Source organism: Notothenia rossii (assembly GCF_949606895.1).
Source record: "Notothenia rossii genome assembly, chromosome: 1".
Classification (NCBI taxonomy): Eukaryota; Metazoa; Chordata; class Actinopteri; order Perciformes; family Nototheniidae; genus Notothenia; species Notothenia rossii.
This window is the reverse complement of record NC_136912.1, coordinates 91063714-91086044: the sequence shown is the minus strand read 5'-3', so window position 1 is coordinate 91086044 and position 22331 is coordinate 91063714. Positions and strand designations below refer to the sequence as shown.

General features: G+C 39.7%; 1 protein-coding gene across 1 annotated transcript in view; it reads left to right on the top strand.

Moving 5' to 3' along the window:
* gabrb3 (gamma-aminobutyric acid type A receptor subunit beta3) overlaps positions 1–22095 on the top strand; it is a gene marked incomplete at its 5' end in the record, with an annotated part of 62049 nt that extends 39954 nt beyond the window's left edge. The window contains 6 exons of the mRNA XM_079684163.1: positions 6349–6569; positions 10243–10325; positions 11742–11879; positions 14576–14728; positions 18001–18245; positions 20588–22095. Coding sequence (XP_079540289.1) covers positions 6349–6569; positions 10243–10325; positions 11742–11879; positions 14576–14728; positions 18001–18245; positions 20588–20923 — 1176 coding nt within the window. The 3' untranslated portion in view covers positions 20924–22095. The remainder of the gene's footprint in view (positions 1–6348; positions 6570–10242; positions 10326–11741; positions 11880–14575; positions 14729–18000; positions 18246–20587) is intronic.
* Positions 22096–22331: the final 236 nt, after the last annotated feature.

The following is a 22331-nucleotide window of genomic DNA, read 5'->3' as shown; positions in this document are numbered from 1 at the left end:
ACTGTTCTGAGAGATATTTAAATATTCATCTGCCTGTAGATAGACGATGTAATGAGCTGTTTTAATTCTATAATAATCATATTTAATTCATGCATACAGCTATCCTTATACACAAGGCTTTAACTATGATTATCTTCATTGTCGATTAACCTGCAGAATATTTCCTAAGGGTTTAATAGTTTGGTGTGTTAAATGTAAGAACATATTGGAAACCATAGATCCTACTTTCTCAGAGTCCAAGGTTAAGTTCAAAACCAGTAGATATTCGCTTTTATATTATATGTAAACAATGAAAAGCTGGATATCTGCATATTTTGGATACTGAAGTTGGCATTTTTGCTTTGGAAACTAATTAAGAATCAATTGATTATTGTTGCAGCTCTAGCTTTTGCAGGCTTGGCTGAAATGATCCATATTTGAGAGACATTTTCTGACATTTTTGCTGAAAATATACAGTCGGACGATCGGATAATCGTCTTTTGTTGCAGCTCTGCAAACTAAACTCCATCTGAGGGTGAAATCCTTGGGTTAAATCAGCCTGACTTGCGAAAGCTGCTGATTGGCTGCTCTGCAAAGTGTATGTGTGCCCAGGTGTGATTATGTCCGTTATTAGCTGCAACTTTTAATGTGTTAAAAGGATAGGGGCTACATTTGGTAAATCGGTGTTAGTGGTTTGTGCTTTGTTTAGAGTCGTGCTGTAAGAGAAGGCAGCAGACAGAGTGGATCTGCAGTGCAGCTCTTGTCTCTTTTCATTTACTTTCACAACATCCTGTTAGTGGTGTTTCTTTCTCCACATTTGTTCCAGAGGAGCAGGAAAGTTGTGAATTATCTGCAGTCTAGTCACACTACCAAAAGAGGTTATGTTTTCTGTTTGTTTTCCTGCAGTATTACACTAAACGTGACATAATAATAACACATTTAAATACACTACTATTGTACTGTAGGTAACTTAAATATCGTTATCACACTGTTATGTTGAATACTTGATTCTGATTTGGACATTCCAGATGTTGTTAAGGGCTAAGAGTTTTCATCTGTCAGAAAACACAGTGAAATACTTTTTTAATATATCCTTTTAGATTTGTGGAGAGCAGGAAACTTAGGATTCCTGATGACTAAACTGTGACCAGTAAAGAAAAGAAATAGAGAACAAGTGAAGGAAAGAAGTTGAAAGACAGAGAAAAGCAGAAGAAGACAGACAGACAGGAAGTAAACACTAAAGGGAACAGCAGGAGAAGACAGACAGGCAGTAAAAACTCATGGGAACAGCAGGAGAAGACAGACAGGAAGTAAACACTCATGGGAACAGCAGAAAAAGACAGACAGGAAGTAAACACTAAAGGGAACAGCAGGAGAAGACAGACAGGAAGTAAAAACTGATGGGAACAGCAGAAGAAGACAGACAGGAAGTAAACACTAAAGGGAACAGCAGGAGAAGACAGACAGGAAGTAAACACTGATGGGAACAGCAGGAGAAGACAGACAGGAAGTAAACACTAAAGGGAACAGCAGGAGAAGACAGACAGGAAGTAAACACTAAAGGGAACAGCAGAAGAAAACAGACAGGAAGTAAACACTAAAGGGAACAGCAGGAGAAGACAGACAGGAAGTAAACACTCATGGGAACAGCAGAAGAAGACAGACAGGAAGTAAACACTAAAGGGAACAGCAGAAGAAGACAGACAGGAAGCAAACACTAAAGGGAACAGCAGAAGAAGACAGACAGGAAGTAAACAATAAAGGGAACAGCAGGAGAAGACATACAAGAAGTAAATACTCATGGGAACAGCAGAAGAAGACAGACAGGAAGTAAACACTAAAGGGAACAGCAGGAGAAGACAGACAGGAAGTAAACACTCATGGGAACAGCAGAAGAAGACCGACAGGAAGTAAACACTAACAGGAACACAGTATGGGCTCTGGAGGTGTTTAAAGACTTAATGGAGGAGAAATTGTGAACATATTTGGACAGTTACAGAAACCTCGATCAGTGCTGCTACGTTGCTGTCACCGCCGCTTCTGGCGTTGGTAAGAAGGGGGAACAGAGTATTTTTTTTCCAGCCTCTCCTTGAACAGACTCAGAGAGAAGTGGAGTAAAGGTGTCGGCGGCGAGCTTTCAAACAGCCGGTCACACAAGCACAGTGCTGCCCGTTATAAACCGTGTGGGCGGCTGCAGAGCTGTTGTCTAGGAAATGAGAGTATTAATACAATTCTCACTTGACTTGCTGCACTCCTGTATTTATAGCTTGGAAATGAAAATCGCCTTTTCTATTCTGATGATATTTTTGAAACCTCTAACTTATCCTGATATCCAAGTTACACACAGGGTTGGGAGGGTTACTTCCTACTTACTAGGGTTACTTACAATGTATTTGGTTACAATTACTAGTTACCAGTAAAACTAATTAAACAGTGAGATTGTTCATAGTGCAATCAAACCTTTCTGATTTATTTCATTTATTTTTCAGAACGTCTTTACCAAATAATGCTTAAAAAGGAAGTGGACTAGACCAAATTGGCAATTTTACAAAGTGGTTGGGACATTTCCTCAAGCTTAAATTACACCTATACTTTTGAAGTACTTTACCCACCTCTAGCTGTGGGAACAGAATGCAGTTTCTGTGTATTTATTTGGGACTTTATTGCCCACACTTCGCAGAGACACACCTGTTCAAGTAAAAAACCCTCCTGAAGCTGTAATGCTCATCCTCCCTGAGGTGATGTTAGACATTATTCAGTATCCACAGTGAGAGTCAGCAGGAATCCATCATGTGTTTAACCCCGCCGTCCACTGGGACACTTTAACATTATCCACCTGCTGCCTGGAGGAAGTGTTACCCTTAAGAACCGCAGACTACAGATTACATTACATGTCACTTGTTAGATGCTTTTATTCAAATCGACTTACATACTCAGTACTGTGGACAATCCCCACAGGAGCAATTTTGGGGTGAAGTGACTTGCCCAGGGACACAACGACATGCTGACTGTAGTGGGACTCGAACTTGCTATCCCCTGATTCGAAGTCCAGCACACTATCCACTGAGCCAAAGCCTCCAGATATATATTGAAGGAGGTTAGTTAATGAGTCAGACCGATCAAACAGCCCTAAGATCCAGCTGTTCACAAGCAGGCCGAGGGAGCAACTGCTTTAAAACAACATTTCTCCACGATGAGTTTGGGATTTCAATATGTTTTTCGAAATGTTTAAATATTAATATATTCTGACTTTAAATTCGGTATTCTGATTGTTTTCTTGCTGAGAAAAAAGTTAGAAAAAAAATGATTTTGAATATTTTTTTCTGAAAGTCTCAGAAAACAAAATAAATAAATCGGAATTTCGAAATTAAAAGACTGAATTTTCCCAGAATTCTGACATTTGTTTCTGCTTTTGGTCAGATCTAGAAAATGTCTTCAGATGATCTCAAATGTTTTCCGTCCTTACAAATACAAGTAGGAGCATTTTGATGTTGTATGTTAGCAATACGGGGCGAATTTGAGATAAACATTTTAAAATAATGAGTATTGCTTTTGAAAATTTTCTAAAAAAAATACTTTTACATTTGATCATGGGATGGTCTCTGAAAGCTTGTGTATATTCCCTCGTTAATATCTAGTGGAATGATTGAAATCATTGAATGAAAGGCTTCACAAGGGTGTGTGGGAGGAAGCAGGGACACGGATCACTTTTTAATTCTCCTGGGATCTTTTATTTGACTCATGCAGAGATGGAAACCCTCCTCCTGCACGGTGTCTCTCTGACACAGTCTGTTCCTGTTCTCCCGGCAGACGTCAGGGTGTCAGGTTGAAATAAACGATGTTTGACTGGCACACAGTAACCGTGACTGAGCGGGAGAGCGTGAACTCTCCGAGCCGAAGAGGACACGACAGCCTCGTCCTCCCACTGGGACTCATTTACTCTGCGGTGCTGAAACAAACCTCCTTCTGTCTGCTGGGGTTTACGTATCCGACACCTAACAGCAACACCTCAAATCAGAGTAAAGACGGTGGATTTTGAAACCTCTATGGCATGGCCTCTGAAAGCTTTTGGATATCAGATATGGTTCTTTATAATGTAATTACCATTTGATGGAATATAACACTCAAAGTTTCAAGTCTAGACGGGCAATTCAATATTATCATTAATGACTTTCAGTGGAATTGTAGACTTACTGTATAGCACACTATTAAAATACTGTAATTTAATATATTTTGTTACTTTCCACCATAGTTGATTATTACAGAACAAGCTCTGACTCCACATTCAGATTTAGTCTCATTAATATCTGTCAGAATACTCTATAAGCAACTTTTGAACATCGGAGAATAAATACTGACTGTACACACACACTGAATTATTCATAGGGATCAATATTATGTTGTATTATACTGTCAGTCAAAGCACATTGTGTAATTTATCCCAAACACAAATACAGTTTGTCATGATGCATTCGCCTCGTTGATCCAAATGTGTTCAGAGTAGTCAAGAAAAATAATTCAATTCTTTATTTTGTCAAAATGAAGTCAGCAGTTTCTGACTAATTATTCGTTTTGTGTGAGAAACCAAACCTTGTATTGATCGTAACATCCGAAGCAAATCTAAGCGTTTTTTTATTAATACTCTTTGTTTTGAATATGCGTATGCAGCACAGGATTGAAATGTTGGCGTTTTCCGCACTGCCAAGTTTTTGTTTATTTCCTGAGACTTGCTTATTTATTTAAGAGAACATTAGTCAGCAGAACAAAGCCATGCTGATAAAAAGCTCCATTAAAAGCTTTTCTGTTTGACACCTGTGGAGCTCCGTGCACAATCAATTATTCAAAATAGCTGAGTGACGTTGCATGTTTGGCCGGTAAGGTGTAATGAAATGTATCTTTTAATCTATAGATTTATCCTTCTTTCTATCAATTGCGGGTGTAAAACTTTTGGTATCCCACACTTCAATTTGAATTATCGTTTACAATAAATGTTGTTAAAGAGGCCCTATTATGCTATTTGGGGGTCTCCCTTTCCTGTAGTGTGATCTATCGGTTTTTGTGCATGTAAATGGTCTGCAAAGGCTAAAATCCCTGTGTTCCCCCTAGAGAGTTTCTCTCCCACTCTCCCCCTTGCATGAAACACCCTCCTTTGTTTACTACCAAAACATAGTGACATCAATATGTAACACTCAGGCAGGGGCGGACTGGGAATCTGTCCAGGACTCTCGACCGGCCCACTTCGGTACCGCCGGCCCACCTCGGTACTGCAAGTAAATACCGCTAGTAAATTGTCAACGGGGGGGAGGGTGGGGGGTGGGTGCTAGTGACCTATCTGACCGGCCCACATCGTCCGACCGGCCCACTTCAGTACCGGCCCATCGGGATTTGTCCCGATGGGCCACTGCACTCAGGCTTCTATTGGCTAGCGCTCCAACACATTGTACATGATAGGCTTAGGGGCGGGACATCTCTAAGCGGTTGACCAATCACAACAGAGCCGGCCAGCTAACCAATCAGAGCAGAGTGGGCTCTGGTTTCAGACAGAGGGTGATAAGAGGTGCTGCAGCACAGGTAGTATGAGAAAAATAAATAGCTTTTTGAACATTAAGGCATGGAGACAATCCTAACATATCAATGGTAAAAAGATATCTATCTCTCTGATATGTGCAGTGTGGTTGTGTGGTCACTAGATGAAGCACGGTGCGGATGCTGTGGCTGCAAAAATGTAAATCTATATTGTAGTAAAGTGTTTATTGTGAAGTGTCTGCAGGGTTCAGAGCTGTGCAGACAACAGCTGAGAGGTTGTTATGAGACAGGTGTGAGATACGGTGCCTTCGGGCACACTGATGAGCATCACAGCTGTTTGACCATCTATAAATATGATCATCTAAAAATATCACTTTTTTTAACCAAAAATCCATCCTGGGCTCCGGGCTGCAGACATCCAGTATTTGACACATTTTAGAAAGAGTACGGCTTCAGTGTGGTCTACATTGTTGGCCTGAAGAGAAGACATTCGTAAACACACTTTAATATGCTTTTGTTCCATAATGTGTCTTTTTTAGATATTCTATGGAGATGTATTTTTCCACTGTTGAGTGATACATTATTATTTGTTTAGCTCAGTGCCTCGTTTATCTGTTGCTGCTTTCACCACATGATTTCCCAATTTTAGATAAACAGAGTACATTTCATCTAATATTATAAGTGCACAGTGCATGGCAGAAGATCCTGAACGTAGCACAATTTTGAAACAGGAATAGTGTTTGATCAAGCTGTCATATACCCAAAGTTTGTCAGTACAATTGCATTCATCTGACTTTTATTTATGGTTGAGTATAAGTACATTCTTCTATGTCCCCCCCTCAGGACTACACGCTGACGATGTACTTCCAGCAGTACTGGAGGGATAAGAGGCTGGCGTACCTGGGCATCCCTCTGAACCTGACGCTGGACAACCGAGTGGCCGACCAGCTGTGGGTCCCCGACACCTACTTCCTCAACGACAAGAAGTCCTTCGTCCACGGAGTCACCGTCAAGAACCGGATGATCCGGCTGCACCCGGACGGCACCGTGCTGTACGGCCTCCGGTGAGGAAAGATTTTACTCTACACGATAACATAGTTTGCAGGACCCTTATTTCCGCAGTGCAACTCTTCACCATGTAATGCAAACTCAAAATCTCGTCTCGATAGATTCAAATATGTTAAGGTTTGAGGGATGGGTATTGTTAGGATTTTATCGATACCGGTACTGCTTATCGGTATCGGTATTTTTCGATACTCTTATCGATACTTTTCAATAATTTGGTGTTAATAAACTAAAACAAAGACAAGGCGATGTGCCTGCAAGACTGCACTCAGGTGAACAAAACATATTACCCGTGCGCAGCAGCTAACCTGCCTGCGAGCCTTCGCTCAGGTCACATTTACACACGGCGCGGCTGAAGCCCGCTAGCACTATTAGCACTATTAGCACTAGCAGTATCGCCAGCACCGTTTTAGATTCAATGAGTGTCTCGGTTGCAAATGCTTCATTAAGTTGCTTGTGTCACCCCCTTTACAAGCAACTAATCGAGTACATAGATTGCAACTTGCACTATCGCCGCTACATTTTTTAAAAGTGCACCCAGACCTTGGATCGCTTCGCTCTGTCCGCCATGCCTGCGGGAGTCTCACAACAATAATAAGAGCGCTGTTGAGAGAGATGACGAGTGGCATTTACAGTGGCCAATCAGAGCGGTCTCAAACCGGATACATCACACTGGATAAGGGTTCCCAACCAACCAGACTGGTTTAAAGTTAAACTAAGGAAGTAGACGTAACAGATATACCGATAGCAGCACCGTTTGTCCAGCGGCTTAACGGTATACCGATACCGTCCAATCAGGTACCGGTATTGACTTAGTACCGGTTCTCGGTACCCATCCCTAGGTTTGATAATACGGACAAAAAACATTTTCGAACATTGATTAATTTTGTGATTTCAGCTATTTTGCTCCATTCTCCTTTCAGACTAGTGGAAAGAACACATCTAAAGTCAACAATTATGAGTTTATTTTAATAACTTTGTGTCACGATTATTGTGTTGTGTCACGTTTTAAGTTTGTGTGTCTGGTAGTGGGTGTTTTGCTGTTCTCCTTGTCATGTTTTCCTCCCTGTGTATTGTCTGGTCTTTCTCCCCGTGTTTTCCTGTCTGTCGTTAGTTTCCCTGGTGTGTCTAATTTCCTGACTGTTTTCACCTCCTTCCCCTCTGTGTCTCCTGTGCTCATCAGCGTCAGTCCCGCCCCTGATTGTTCCCACCTTGGTCTTATTGTCATGTGTTTAAATTCCCCTGTCTCCCAGTGTTCAGTGTCAGTTCGTTTTTGTCTCTTGTCATGTTCAGGTCTATGCTCCTTGTCTTTTGCCTTGGTCAGGTCTATGCTCTTTTGTAAATCGTGAAAAGTGTTGTTCCTCACCATGGGAGCGATTTCCTTTTTTGTTCTCATTTTTTGTCATCTCATCCTGAGATTAGTTAGTGAACATTTTTGGCTGTATTTTTGGAAAATAAAGTATCCTACCAATACTTTACCTCTGTCTCCCGTGTCGTGCAATTGGGTCCTACCTCCTAAGTGCCTGAGTTCTAACACTTTGTGTATTTTTGTCTGCAGATTTATCATAAAGTCATCAAAATGTAGCACAACATAATGCCTCATTTGCATATTTTTCTTTTATATGTAGCCATGGTCCAGAGGCCTGTACTACGAAGCCGGATTTTCGCTTAGTGAGCTAACTTCAGAGAAAACTCTGGGTTTCCGGCCCTACGGCGCTGGTTCTCTTCTTCCCGGGCTAGATCTCCATGGTAATTTATGCTGAACGGCTAGCCTGGTCCGGAGCAGGTTAGGTTCGAGGATAAGAGATCAACTCAGTGAAAGCCCCGCCTGCTGACCAATCAGAGCTCAGTGTGTGGTGTTTAAAGCGATCAATTCATATTACAGGAGAAAGGAAATACAGTTTGAACGTGGAAATGAATAGAATATCACCTCGCATCTTCAGAGCAATCTGACTATTATAACATTAGCTCTAAGAAAGCTTACTTAAATATCTGCCACAACATAAGTAACCGGATCAGAGTAACATTACGTACAGTCCGCGGCATATCACATCATAATGTATTATATATTTCCTTATCTGAGTCAGCTGAGCCGTATCTGGCCGTGCAACACTCACAGTGTCACATACTGTATGCAGAAGTATTATTTTAAGCAACACATTAAGTTGACGAAACACTTGAGTCAAATGTAATTAAAGTCAGATCCACTCGTGTCTTAGACGGGGCAGTGATATTATAAACCTGTTAATGTACGCATTCAAACACTTTTTCTTTTACCAGCTGTATCCACCTTGCAGGTGCAGCTATGTGGCTTTTATCCTGGATAAAGTGTTTAAGTCATGGATGTTTAAAGTTTAACTTCTTCATATGTCTAATATTATAGTTGACTTTTCATTCAGGAAGTATGACGCGCTGCGCTGTCAGTGCGCTTCTCCATGTTTGTGATTGGTCGAATGCTCCAAATACCACCCCTTTCATGTGAACGTGCACCTAACTAGATAGGGCACGGCTGGCTTGAGCGAACGAGTTGATAGCCGGCGTCGTAGGACAGTTTAGCGAGAGCGCATATGTTTTGGATTAGGTAAAACAGCTAACTCAAACATATCCAGGATATGTTGAACTGGATTCGAAGTACAGGCCTCTGGTTATAATTTGCTTATTATATGAGAAATAATAATAATAATAATAGTAGCGAAATAAAAAATGAAATTATTGCAAGATGCATTATAGGCAAGACAATATGGAGCCACTACTTGAAGGCAAATTCATGTGTCTTATAAGCTGTTGAATATATTTAATATACATTTTATAAACACTAACTACTGTATGTTTTTAGCCAGATCTCCTTTGCACACTCCAGTCTGATCCAACGATAATTGCATCTTTGAGAAACAGATTTATTTACTCATTTATTTACACATTTTGAAAATCTCGCTAATGCTTTTTTGTCCCATTAACTCCCAACTTTCAGACTCATCACACTGCCATCCAATCTGCCCGAGATGCATAAAGTGGCTAAATGTTTAATTTGTTTTTCTGAAGCCACTCAGCACTAATACAGAGAGCTCATATTGCATAACTCTGAGTGGATTCTCAATAAAGATGTGAAAAGCCTGAAGCACCATTAGCAGTAATTGACAGAGTCTGAGCTCCACACATCATAATGAATGTTTCTGTGTTGCTGGGATGTTTGCGTCTCTTTGTATTGATTTGTTCTTTTGAAATGAGATGCATGATTTCTACAGAAACTATAATGGGGGACTTCTCTTTCAATTGATTATTGCTTCCTCCTCCATTACAGTATGTTTTGAAAATGAACAAACAAGGAAAACCAAGTTATATAAACCTCATATACATTTTGTATTCTACTGTAGAGCAACTAATTTAGTTATATCTTATTCTAGTTTATATATATATTTTTTCTTATTCCTGCAACTTACTTGCACAATTATGTCTCTTGCACTACTTTATTTCCCGTTTTTATTTCTTATTTTCTGTATTGTATGTTGCATTATTTGAGGAGTCTAGCACTTTTCAACTGTACCTAGAACCAGGTAGATGCTGCCTTCAGGGTCCATTGCAGAAATACATGATAACGGCACCACTCCCTTGTGCATATGAAAATAAAGCATTTGAACTTTGAATCTAACTTCCTTGTCTCCTATACCTCAGAATCACGACGACGGCCGCCTGCATGATGGATCTGAGGCGATACCCGTTGGACGAGCAGAACTGCACTTTGGAAATTGAGAGTTGTAAGTTTAAGCCTCACATCTTGTTCTCAGTGATATACAGCGGACAGTTTTACCTTTTCATCGCTTTAGAAATATGAAGAGCGCAGTGATTCCCATAAAGAAAAAGGAGTTCTCACACTCCTCATCTCCCAGACAGAAAGTGCACCGGTGGCTGAATCACCTTGGATTTATTAAGCTGTCATATCTCTGGAGATTACTTTCTGCAGCCTCTCCATTCACAGCTACTTTGTCTGTACTTTTTCCCATGCTTGTACCCTTACCTTTATTACTGCTCTGAAATATGGGGAAACACGTGGTCAACAAATCTACAAAAAATAATAACATCTCAAAAAAAAGTATTACGAATAGTCTGTGGTGTTGGTAAATATGAACACACAACTCCCGTATTTAAAAAACTCAATCTATTCAAATGTGTTGATATAGTTAAGCTTAAAACAGTACTGATTATGCACAACATTTTCCATAACAAAATACCTACTAACATTCAAAAGCAGTTCCAAACCACAGTCAGGAAATACCCAACCAGGCATCCTAACTGGTTGTGTAGCAAGCCCTGTAGAACAACCATCAAATCACACAGCTTATCCATAAACAGAGTTAGAACGTGGAATGGACTTCACCCAGACCTTTCAAGTATTACTAGTCATCAACAATTCAAAACTAAAGTAAAAACAATTATATTTGCAGATTACTGCAGCTAACAAGTATTGGATATTCCCAGTATTACTTATACGTATATGCATTTACTTTTTTCTTGCCCTAACTTTTTTTTTTTTCATTAGTTTTCTTTATTTCTTTGTACTCCTTAATTTCTATAAGTTTTTGACTAAATAAATGCCATTGTTATATTGATGCTAATGATGATGCACGGGAGGGCTACTCCCCATAAGCTATGCTTCAGCCCTCCCGCTTCTACTAATTGTGTTCATTTGTGTGTATGAATTATACGTTTTTGTTTTTGTATGACTTAAGTAGAATAAATCAATTTAAAAAAAATAAAAAAAATGTTTAAGTAATTCTATGTAATGCCACTTTTACTCCATTACTCATAGCATAACATTTTCAATGTAGGACTTCTATTGATTTTCTAAGTCCACATTACTTCTACTTTTACTTAAGTAAAGGATCTGAGTACTTCTTCCACCTCTGAATATTGGCGGTTATGAATCCCATGCATCTGTGCAAGTGTGTGTGTCTGCATTCACACACACCCCCATGAAGATTTACATCTCATGCCATCAACACATACAGCCGAATATGATTAGCACTGTTGATCTACTGTAGCTATTAGGCCGACAGATTTCCCTAAAGCAAATATAACTATTAATTCAAGCCATCCAACAAAAGGACATGGCTGCATTTCTTATTGCTTTCCTACTCTCGATATTCACACCTGTCTTGCATGCTGGTTTGCAGATGGTTACACTACAGATGATATCGAGTTTTACTGGAAAGGAGGAGACATCGCAGTGACCGGAGTGACTCGAATCGAGCTCCCTCAGTTCTCCATCGTAGACTACAAGCTGGTGTCCAGGAACGTCGTCTTCTCCACAGGTCAGCTCTCCAATCCGCTGAAAAGGAATTAAAGGAATGAAGGGATGGCGGGATAGGGGATGAAGGGGTGAAGTGCAGGATGAGTACATCAGGGGTTCCGTAAGTGGGGGTTGCGAGATGATTACAAAATAAAAATGGAAAATAAAAAATTATTTAAAAAAAAATATTAATTTTTTTTATAATCTTAAAAAAAAAAATATTATTAATAATAACGTTTGCATAGACATTTTTCCACTAGCGCAGTGTTTCTCAAACTTTTATTTTTTATTTTCAACGATTACGAAAACAACTTTAACCAAAATAAAACGATTATTTTGTATTATTATTACTTTTTTTTTTTTTTTTTTTTTTTTTAATGGATTTTCAGTTGAATTATACTTAAAGTTCTGGGTAATCAACTGTTAAAAACGTACTGTTCAAAAAACATTTCTCCAATAAATGGATGTTTTCAAAGTCAATGAATAATCGCATTTAATAATCACAATTACAATTATTGACCCAAATAATCGAGATTATGATTTTTGCCATAATCGAGCAGCCCTAGTCAAAGGTATGTAAGGAGGGAGGTAGGGATGAAAGAAAGTAGGAAGGGAGGTGTAGAGAGATGATTGGATAACATGTTGGATGTAGAGAAGGAGGGATGAATGGAAGTAGGGATTAAGGGATGAGTGGATACAGGGATGTAGGGAGGATGGGATGGATGAATGAAGGGATGTAGAAAGGAAGAGAAGAAAGATGGGAGGGATGATTGAATGGAAGAAGGAATATAGGAAAAGGGGGAGTAAGGAAGAAGGGATGAAGGGATACCGAGAGGAAGGGATCAACTGAAATGTACGGAGAAATGGATGAAGTGGTTTAGGGAGAGAACGATGAAGGGAGGGAAGGTAATGGAAGGTTTATCGGGTAAATGGTTGAAGGGATGTTGGATGAAAGGGTGAAGGGATGTGGGCACTGTGGAGGAAACTTCTGTGTAGCAATGCAGGAGGACTCACCGACTCAAAGGAGACACGATGGAGAGCAGGAGCTTTGATGTCAAACACTGACGGGTTTATTTGGTGCTTCGGCCGGAGAATTCACAAAACAAGTCGAAGAGTCAGAGGTTCTGACTTCACGGTTGAGTTGCTACCTCCATTCTGAAGAACTCTCCCCCACACCTGTGTATTTAGTTCAGAGAGAATAATCAACATTGTGCATAACAAGATAGAATCATAACACCTCTATCAGCTGACGCCAACAGGGAGACAAAACACTGAGAGCACAGCGGCCAAGGTCACAGGTGCCTGTGCTCAGTCAGGACAGTATGAACTGATACACTGGGTCAAAGTTATGGGCCTTGGAACATATTTCCCCAACAGGTACAAATGTGTTAGGGATGATATTTAAGGTTTTACATGAAGCCCCTAAGTATCAGAAGATGTCATTTGTGTTCCTGCAGACTCTGTGTACACAATAGGCTTTCCCGTTTAAAAATATATACAGAAGTGGCGTTAGATCAGTACAGGAACTCATTGAGGAGTTTACTCTGGTTTTACATGGGACACAAACAGCATCTCCTGGGTTAAAGTACAGTGTTTAGCACCTGTAGTGCTCCTTGTTAAATGTTAAAGTGTCTGCAGACAGCCCTTAGTGTTTATTTGCATCAAGATTTGACCCTGATAGTAACGAGCTCTAATAGCCCTATTATTTCCTCAGAAATGTTCCAACATTATCCATGCCTGCAGGAATAATCACTGTCCTGGAGTGTTTGTAATATAAGAGAATCATTTATGCTGTCGGCCTCATGATACATTATACTCCTTTAAGTACAGGCCCCATTCCTTTATCATTATCTCGAAGTGGGTTCAAAGGGGTCATGCTATGATACAAATCCCATCATGTTTTTAACTTTAGAGTGTTAAGTACTGAATCATCTGAGTTAGTTAGATTCAAGGAAAGTTTGGGATTTTCAACTAACTTTCACGTCTGTACTTTAAAACCACAGTACACACAGCTACCGCGGCTAATTAGCTTAAATATTATCCTTGTTTATTTATCGTACAGGGGTGAGAGTGGTGGCAAAAATTATCAATTAAAATGTGCAGAAATACCCTTTTTCACATTTGCTCTCTTGCATAAGACGAGAAGGTTAATACCACCCTCACTTTACCTATTTTCTTTATGTATTTAGACTGTTGCATTTTGACATATTAGTAATTAATGTTAATTAGGTTGAAGCCAAAGATAACGTTTATAACTAACCAAATAACTCCCATGTCTGTACAATGAAAACATGTACCACAGTACACAGTTTTCCACAGCCGATTAGCTTAAATGTAGCTTCAATATTAACCTTGTAATTAACAAACAGGGGTCACATTGGTGTCAAATATATCAACAAGAAATATAAGTATGTGAATTTCGAGTCAAACTTTGTGTGTGTGTGTGTGTGTGTGTGTGTGTGTGTGTGTGTGTGTGTGTGTGTGTGTGTGTGTGTGTGTGTGTGTGTGTGTGTGTGTGTGTGTGTGTGTGTGTCTTTGTGTGTGTGTGCATTAACATCAATTGCATTGTGTTACACAGATAATCTCAAGGCAACATTTCATCAGTTAATTTGCAAGTTGAACTCCCCTTGTCTTGTTTTCAAAGTGATGAAACCAGTTCTTGAATTAACGAGGGATTCCATTTTTCTTCTTCTTCTTCTCCTTCATGTTTACCTGCAGGTGCCTACCCTCGACTGTCTCTGAGCTTCAAGCTGAAGAGAAACATTGGGTACTTCATCCTGCAGACCTACATGCCCTCCATCCTCATCACCATCCTGTCCTGGGTGTCCTTCTGGATAAATTACGATGCCTCGGCTGCCAGAGTTGCATTAGGTACGATGTTTGACCTCCGCTCTATGGCTTCACCGTCACTCACATGTCCACAGCTTTCTAAACATTTGCAAGCAATTAACAATCTCTCTAGTTATGTGAGATGTATATGATTGATGGCATCCTGCCCCCCTTAGAGATGGTGTGCAGTTGATTGAATATTTGTGGAAGATCATGTCAAGTTCATGTGATTTACCGCTCTGGGAGCTGAGGGGGTGATATGTGGGGTGTAGAGGCGATAAACAGAGGATCTGACCTTTAAAAGTCTGTTTTATTTATGATTATAAAACCGACAGAAAGTTACCATTTCCTTACCAGTGTGAGGGAGGAGTCTCAGAGGTGTGTAGCCGAATGAAGAGTTTAACTTGATTATGTATTCTAAAGGTTCACCATGCATTTAAGGTCTTAGAGAAGGACATTGTTTTAGAGTTGAAGCCACACCTGTAAGGGAAACTTCTGCAGCAATGGAGAGTCAGGACTCAGAGAGACACGAGGAGAGTTGGAGCTTTGATGTCAAACACTGATGTTTATTACACGCCGGAGAAATTTACATCACAAGTCACAGCAGCCAGAGGTTCTGACACAAGTTGCCACATCAATTCTTACCAGCCTCTCTCTCGATAGACCTTTTAACTAGTTTAAAAAGAGTTAATCCACATATTGGGGGATGTTACGTAAACACCTGGGAACACTGGAGATATCCCCAACATCTGGAAATACTGAATCACTTGTCTGTGGTGCTTAGAAGCCAGCGTTCTCACAGTCATAAAACCCTCTGTGACCGATAGGCCCGGCCATAAGAACTGGTGATGTCCACAATAGCTGAGGCCTTCAATTCCTTAAGAAAGATAACAGACTCAGGGTTGGTCGTAAACGTCAACACACAGAAAAGGTTAAACTCCTAGGAGTAAGAGAGAATTAATCCCTAACAACACCAATATCTATGTTATATTGACAAAGAATCAAATGGTGTTTTTTAAGTGAAAAACGACAGCACGGTGAGTAGAGACATTATTTCAGACTTCTAAGCAAAACACACAAAAAAAAGATTGACTTCAAGACCAGTGAACAAGAAGTGGTAAAAGGCTGATTCATTTTAGGGTTAAGGACTCATTCCTGCACCACTCTATTGTAAGTTATTAATGTTTTGATTGCTGCTAGATCACTTCATAACGGTTCTACCCAATCACTGGCAGCAGGGCGGGTAATGGCTATGCTTCAAAATAGCCGGATTAGCCACCTTGCTTGAGTGTCCCTGCATTTATGTTCGAACACCACAACCCAAGTATTATTTCAGCCTTAGTATTAGTTTAATGGCCATTCAAAAAAAAAAGATGCTTTTTATGCATTTTGTACCTCTTTTTACACTTTAGTTTTAAATATGAACCTTGTATGGTGTGTTACGTTCATGTTATGTATTAGGAGATCTAAGACTTTCCCTTTGGCCTGAGGACTGAAACAAAGAGGAGGCTCATTTCACCTCTGGAAAACACCCCGCCATCTCTAATGCATTCACCTCCGCCTTAATGGGAATCCTCATTTATCATGTGTTTGTAAGAAAGAGCCTGATATTGCAGCATTCAGCTGTGTAGATTATGTGACGTAAAGATGAATGAGATACATTTTGAGAAAGGTTTTCCCATTGAAATCTCCTTAAGGTCGGACGCGTTCAGGTTTCAGGTCTATGCCGTAAGAGAGCATTTACAGTTATTATCCAAATTCAATCACAGGTTTCCATTCTCTCTGCCATTATGGTAGTTTCGGTACCCTGAGGAACACTTGCAGTACACATATTAAAACCTCTAACAGGATTATTACATTTCCTTTTGCTGATGCTTTCATCCATAGCAACTTACAATAAAAACATGTATAAGCAGTAGAAAATGACTTTTAAATTGGCCTTTAGAGGGATGGTTCAGATTGTTTTAAGTGCAGTTACCGTCTTACCCTAACCCTAACCCTAACTACACTATTGGTTGACTTTGTTGAGTACTATCTGATCCCCTTAAAACACAAAAGTCACACAATAACACAATGTAACTAAGTGATTGAGGCAACTGTAGACCAGCAACTGCAAGGTAAAATGACGGTTCTTCTCAATCGATTCTAGTGGATTTTCCTAAATTGTAGATAACAGCTTCAGTTTCCGTCAGAATTGGCCGTCTGACAGCAAGGTGCTGATGTGAAAATATTCCAATTATAGCATACACTTTAAATGATAATTAACATTTGGAGCACAGTTTACCGAACAGTTTTGCTCATGGATTGGGAATGGTCAGGGAAATTGACTATGATGATAGGAGTGTTTTAACAAATGGCCGTTATCATCTACAAGGGCTCATCTCAGTTCATACATGTAGCAGATGTTACGTGAGAGAAAACAGTGAACTATATATATGTATTATATTTCTATATTATATAAAATCTTCAGGTTTTGGTTGAGTAACCGTCTCCTCTGAGTTTAGATTCTTGCTCTTCTCTTTGTTCTGCAGAAATCAATGCAGTGCTCTAAACACCCCCGCACACGCTGTACCTCACTGTACAGAGCAACGGTTTTTCGTTAAATTACGTAAGTCTGAGTGGACAGAAATAGACACACCGTCCAGGTCGGTGAGCCATCCAGGAGAAACAAAAACAACTCAGACACATTTAATGTTGATGGTGCACATTATCGAGAGAACTGCTACACTGCTGTTTATCCTGCATCTGCTGAGGCTGTTCACTTCCTGCTAGATAAAGTAATCAAACTCGACAAGGAGAGGCATCAACAAACTTTCATCTGAACCATTTTCGAGGCGTTATCCTTAGATTTTATGATCAGGTTTAATGGAGAACCTCGGCTGATTGAAATGTTTTGTGTTGAGACTTTGATAGTACCTCAGTGCTCTCTCTTAAAATGTCTATAAGAGCCAGCACACGCTGTATTTTGTTTTCATCACTTCTGGCAGATTTCATTTCATGGCTAGAATCCAGTTTTCCTTCTGGCTTTGGTGTGTTCAAATCAGAATGTGTAAATATACTGATGCTAAAAGAAAATGTGTTGAGAGTGTATTGCATGAGTGTTTGAACAATGAATAAAATATAACTTTAACAAAATTCAAAGCATTTTTAACCAGGTTATTCTTACAATTGTTGGATCTGGGTAGTCGTATTATGGTTAAACATCATCTGTATTTTTTCACAACCTAATTTTTTTTGTATTTCCGGGTTGATTTTGGTCTTTTAATTTACAACTGGGTGATTCTTAGTCAATTCTTTGTCTCATTTTCCTCCAGGGATCACCACCGTCCTGACCATGACTACCATCAACACCCATCTGAGAGAGACTCTGCCCAAGATCCCGTACGTGAAAGCCATAGACATGTACCTGATGGGCTGCTTCGTGTTCGTCTTCCTCGCTCTGCTGGAATATGCCTTCGTGAACTACATCTTCTTTGGAAGAGGCCCTCAGATGCAGAAGAGACTGGCGGAGAGGGCGCAGAAGGCCAACAATGATCGGGAGAATTTAGACAGAACCAGGGTAAGAATAATCTTTCAAACACCATAAAGTCAGGTTACAATCTCTTAACTTCCCAAAGATAAGAACAGAAAAACTGTTTTTAAGAGTTGTTAGCAACCTTTTTACCATAAATAAGAAACCATTGACTTTTGATACTCTGTGTCATGGACTTTACTCGAAAATTCGGGCAACCTAAGTGATCATTGTGTATGTGCTTATTTAGAGAAGACTGTGTGCATGTTACGAGCCGTAAATGAAATTTGGCATATGTGAGTGAGCGCAGAATAAATTAGGAATAACTTCTAAAACGTAAGAAGTCACCATATGATATTTTGTTGGTTAATTAAGTGAAGGAATTGATCTGCTTTGGGGTCAACTCCTAATATAAACATTAATACCTAATTTTGCACCTGGCTAGATGGTTTGTTGCACAATTCACAGCTTTAGGTTTCTCAGAATCACTTTCGTATCCAAGAAAAATGTGTGTTGTACCCAAAATATCTAACCATGAAATGAATTGTTAACACTGGACATTTCTGGTCGATACAGTGGAACAACTTCCTTCTCCTCCCCGTGTACTTAACGTAATGATTCTCACCTGCATACACCTGACCAAAGCTCAGACAGAGGGGTATCTCTTTGTGTTTCTCCTGGATAGTCCCTTCTGGAAGGAGGCAATTGCAAGTCTTCGTCTGTAAAACAGTCCAATCAGGTTCATGGGCGGCGCCCCTCACGCAGGGTGAGTGTCTGTCACTGCCTGTGGTGTCACATCTGTCGAATGTGTGACCTCCTAATCTCACAAAAACAACACATTTCATCACATCTTAACCTGCCATTTCTGTCAGAATCACCATATCATAAGAATATCATACTCTTTAATACATTTGTAGTGTTTTATTGTCTTTAAGTGTAACAAAAATGCAACCAAACTACTGAACAGAGTAATATTAAACAACGAGGGAAGTCCTGCCCCTTTTTGGAGTACCCAAATGCTTACTTTGGAAAATATAATAACAAAAGTCTAAAGACAAGGGACAAATCCTTTGTTTGTCCAGCCATGATTAAAACATGAAATATGTTTGCAGTTTTATTATTATTATTATTATTATTATTATTATTATTATTATTATTATTATTATTATTATTATTATTATTATTATTATTATTATTATTATTTAAAGGTGACCTTTCATGCAAAATGCACTTTGTACGTCTTTTATACATGAATATGTGTCCCCGGTGTTCCAGGGAACTCACCAAGTGTCAGAAAACACAACCCTCTGTATTTTCCTCCATACCCAAATCTCTTAAAAAGGGGCTGCAACGGATCTGATACAGACTGATCCAGATTTGAACACTTCTATGACGTCACAGAAGTGGCGCTACGGCTATTGGTCCAACTCCACCAATCAGGAGGAGACAGCCACGGACATTGCCGTTGGAAAGCGCTGGAGACGCTGTAGTACATATGCCAGGCCTGTAGATGGTGCTGTTCTCACAGAATCAGCCCATGCAAAGACAGTGTTAAATTGAGCGAAATGAGGAATGGCTAAAATGCATGATCTGTTTGGTATTTTGTAAAATTAAAAGTATAAATATGCCTTATATAGGTATGGTCCTACACTATATTATTCAGATATAGCATGATAGGTCCACTTTAAGTAAAGTCGCAGCTAGCTGTATTATAAAAGGGGATAGAATTGTAATTAAAAATTGCAATTATTTCAATCTAATCTTATCCACAGCGCCATAGGAATACAATCTTAGCTAAATAAAGTAGACTTTTTCACACAAGCAAATAAGAATGAAAGTATTTACTGAGTTTGACTTTTGCCCGTAAACTATACATTGGTGAATTCACTATCAAATCATTGTTTTTATCAATTGATCAATGAAACCGAATCACGACTATAAGATTCCATTGACAGACGATAAACTATCATATCTTTTTATTCAAACTATCTCCCAGTCCAACATTAACATGAGGTCTGATATGGGCCTTAGCGTAGAAAAGGACTAGTAAGAGTAAGTAAATAAATATTCACCTTGTCACTTCCTCTCATGTCTCGTAACCACGCTGTTCGATGACTGTGTACATATTGTGCTTCTATTATTGCCACCATGTCTGAATGATTTATAGATGTTTTTCAGTGTGTTTTTGTGTGGGAAGCAGTAGCTGTCATGACATTAGTATTACAGCCAACCTTGAGCTTATAAGTGATTTAACTTTGGGACAGGAAACCTGGTTCTGGAGGCCGTAATCCGTCAGCCTGCGAGATGGCGGCGGCTCGACGCTCGCTGCACATGTGTCATTAGTCACCGCAGCCTCATTTTTTAACTACGCTCCTATCTGTTGTGCTCAGGTCGACTCCCAGGGGAACATTTTACTGACAACCTTGGAGATCCACAACGAGGTGGGAGGGAATGAGATCACCACCAGGGTGTGCGAGACCCACAACTCTTCCTCCATGGTGTTCGACAACTCTGGGGTCCAGAACAGGAAGCTGAGCGAACCGCGCTCCAGCCTGGAGAGGAACGTACATCCGAGGAGAACGCGTCTGCAGAGAAGAACCTCTCAGCTCAAAATCAAAATCCCAGACCTGACGGATGTGAACGCTATCGACAGAATGTCACGGATAATATTCCCCTTCAGCTTTTCCCTCTTCAACGTCATCTACTGGCTTTACTATGTCAACTAATGCACTGGTGTTTTTTTTTTAAACACACGTCTGTGTCATTTCTTTAAGTGAAGAACATAATATTAAACTTTTTTTTTATCATAGCGAGACTTTGATGAAAGAGACAGATTCACAATCACAAGGATTTAACTACAAGATGCATTTTACAAAGACTTTACTGAACTGCATCTCTGCTCTATGAAGAGCTGGGACATTGTATGTCTTTGCGGTATTATTTATGAGAGAGAATTTACTGCTTATACTTACTGCTTTAGGTTATGGGGTCGCTGTAATTCAATGTTTTGCTAATGGACAAGACAGCTGATGAAGACTCTGATAATTACTTTACTCTTATTACAGTCGCCTGTCAATCTGCACAAGGAGAAATATTATCATGTAAGCATAGACTGAGTTTATGGAATGATTTGCAACGAAACTAGATTGAAACGATTGTTCACCATTTTGGGAAATTTTGCTTATTCCCTTTCTTGCAGAGAGTTAGATGAGAAGAATGGTAGCAATTTTCTTGATCTGCCTCCACCTATTATCCCCCCCTACAAACATACCTCATCATGTTAAATTACAGGAAAGGAGGTCTAATGCCAGCAGTCAATTAGCTGAGCTTAGCCTAGCATAAAAAGTGAAGGCAAGGGAAAACATTTTTGCGTATTCCCTAAAATCTTGAAGTCTTACTTTAATTCGTTTTGGAGTCATTGACTGTTTTCAGGTTATTTTGTAGTGGACACCGGTACTGCTGAGTCTTTGCTCCAGTCGGGGTTAAACACTGAGTTCAGTTGTCCAACAGTAACTTTGATTTCAAAGCGGATGAAATCCATACCAGCATTTTATAAACTTCTCCTCCTTGTTGAGGTGTTGTTCTGTCATCCACAGCCAATAATAATAAGGGATTCTTTTTGACATTTTTGGAAATATTCTTCTTCGCGTTCTTACGATGAATTTCAGTCAGTTAGCTTTTTCCTTAGCTTAGCATAAAGGTTGGAAACAAGGGGAAAGATATAGCCAGTTTATGGCCTAATGAAACATCTAAAGCTAACTTTCAACCTTTTTAATCCCATTTGGTAAACTCATAAACACAAATGTAAAACGTGCAATAGCTATTTCTTGGCCGAACAAAGAGATTTCCAGTACATGTCCTTTTTAACACTTCTACGATTTGGGAATTTGCACAGAGCCAGGCTAGCTGTTTCCCTCTGTTTACAGTGTTTATGCTAAGCTAAGCAAATCTGCTGCTGGTTGTAGCCATAGATATATATATATAAACACTAGATTACTCACCCGCTTTGCTGGCCAATGGAGACCGACGTTGCCACATGGCGGCCATCTTGCCACAGGCAGCTCACTCATTCATAACATTATGTCTATGGTGCACTATTGAAATAACCATAGATTGCTCAATGTTCAACCAATT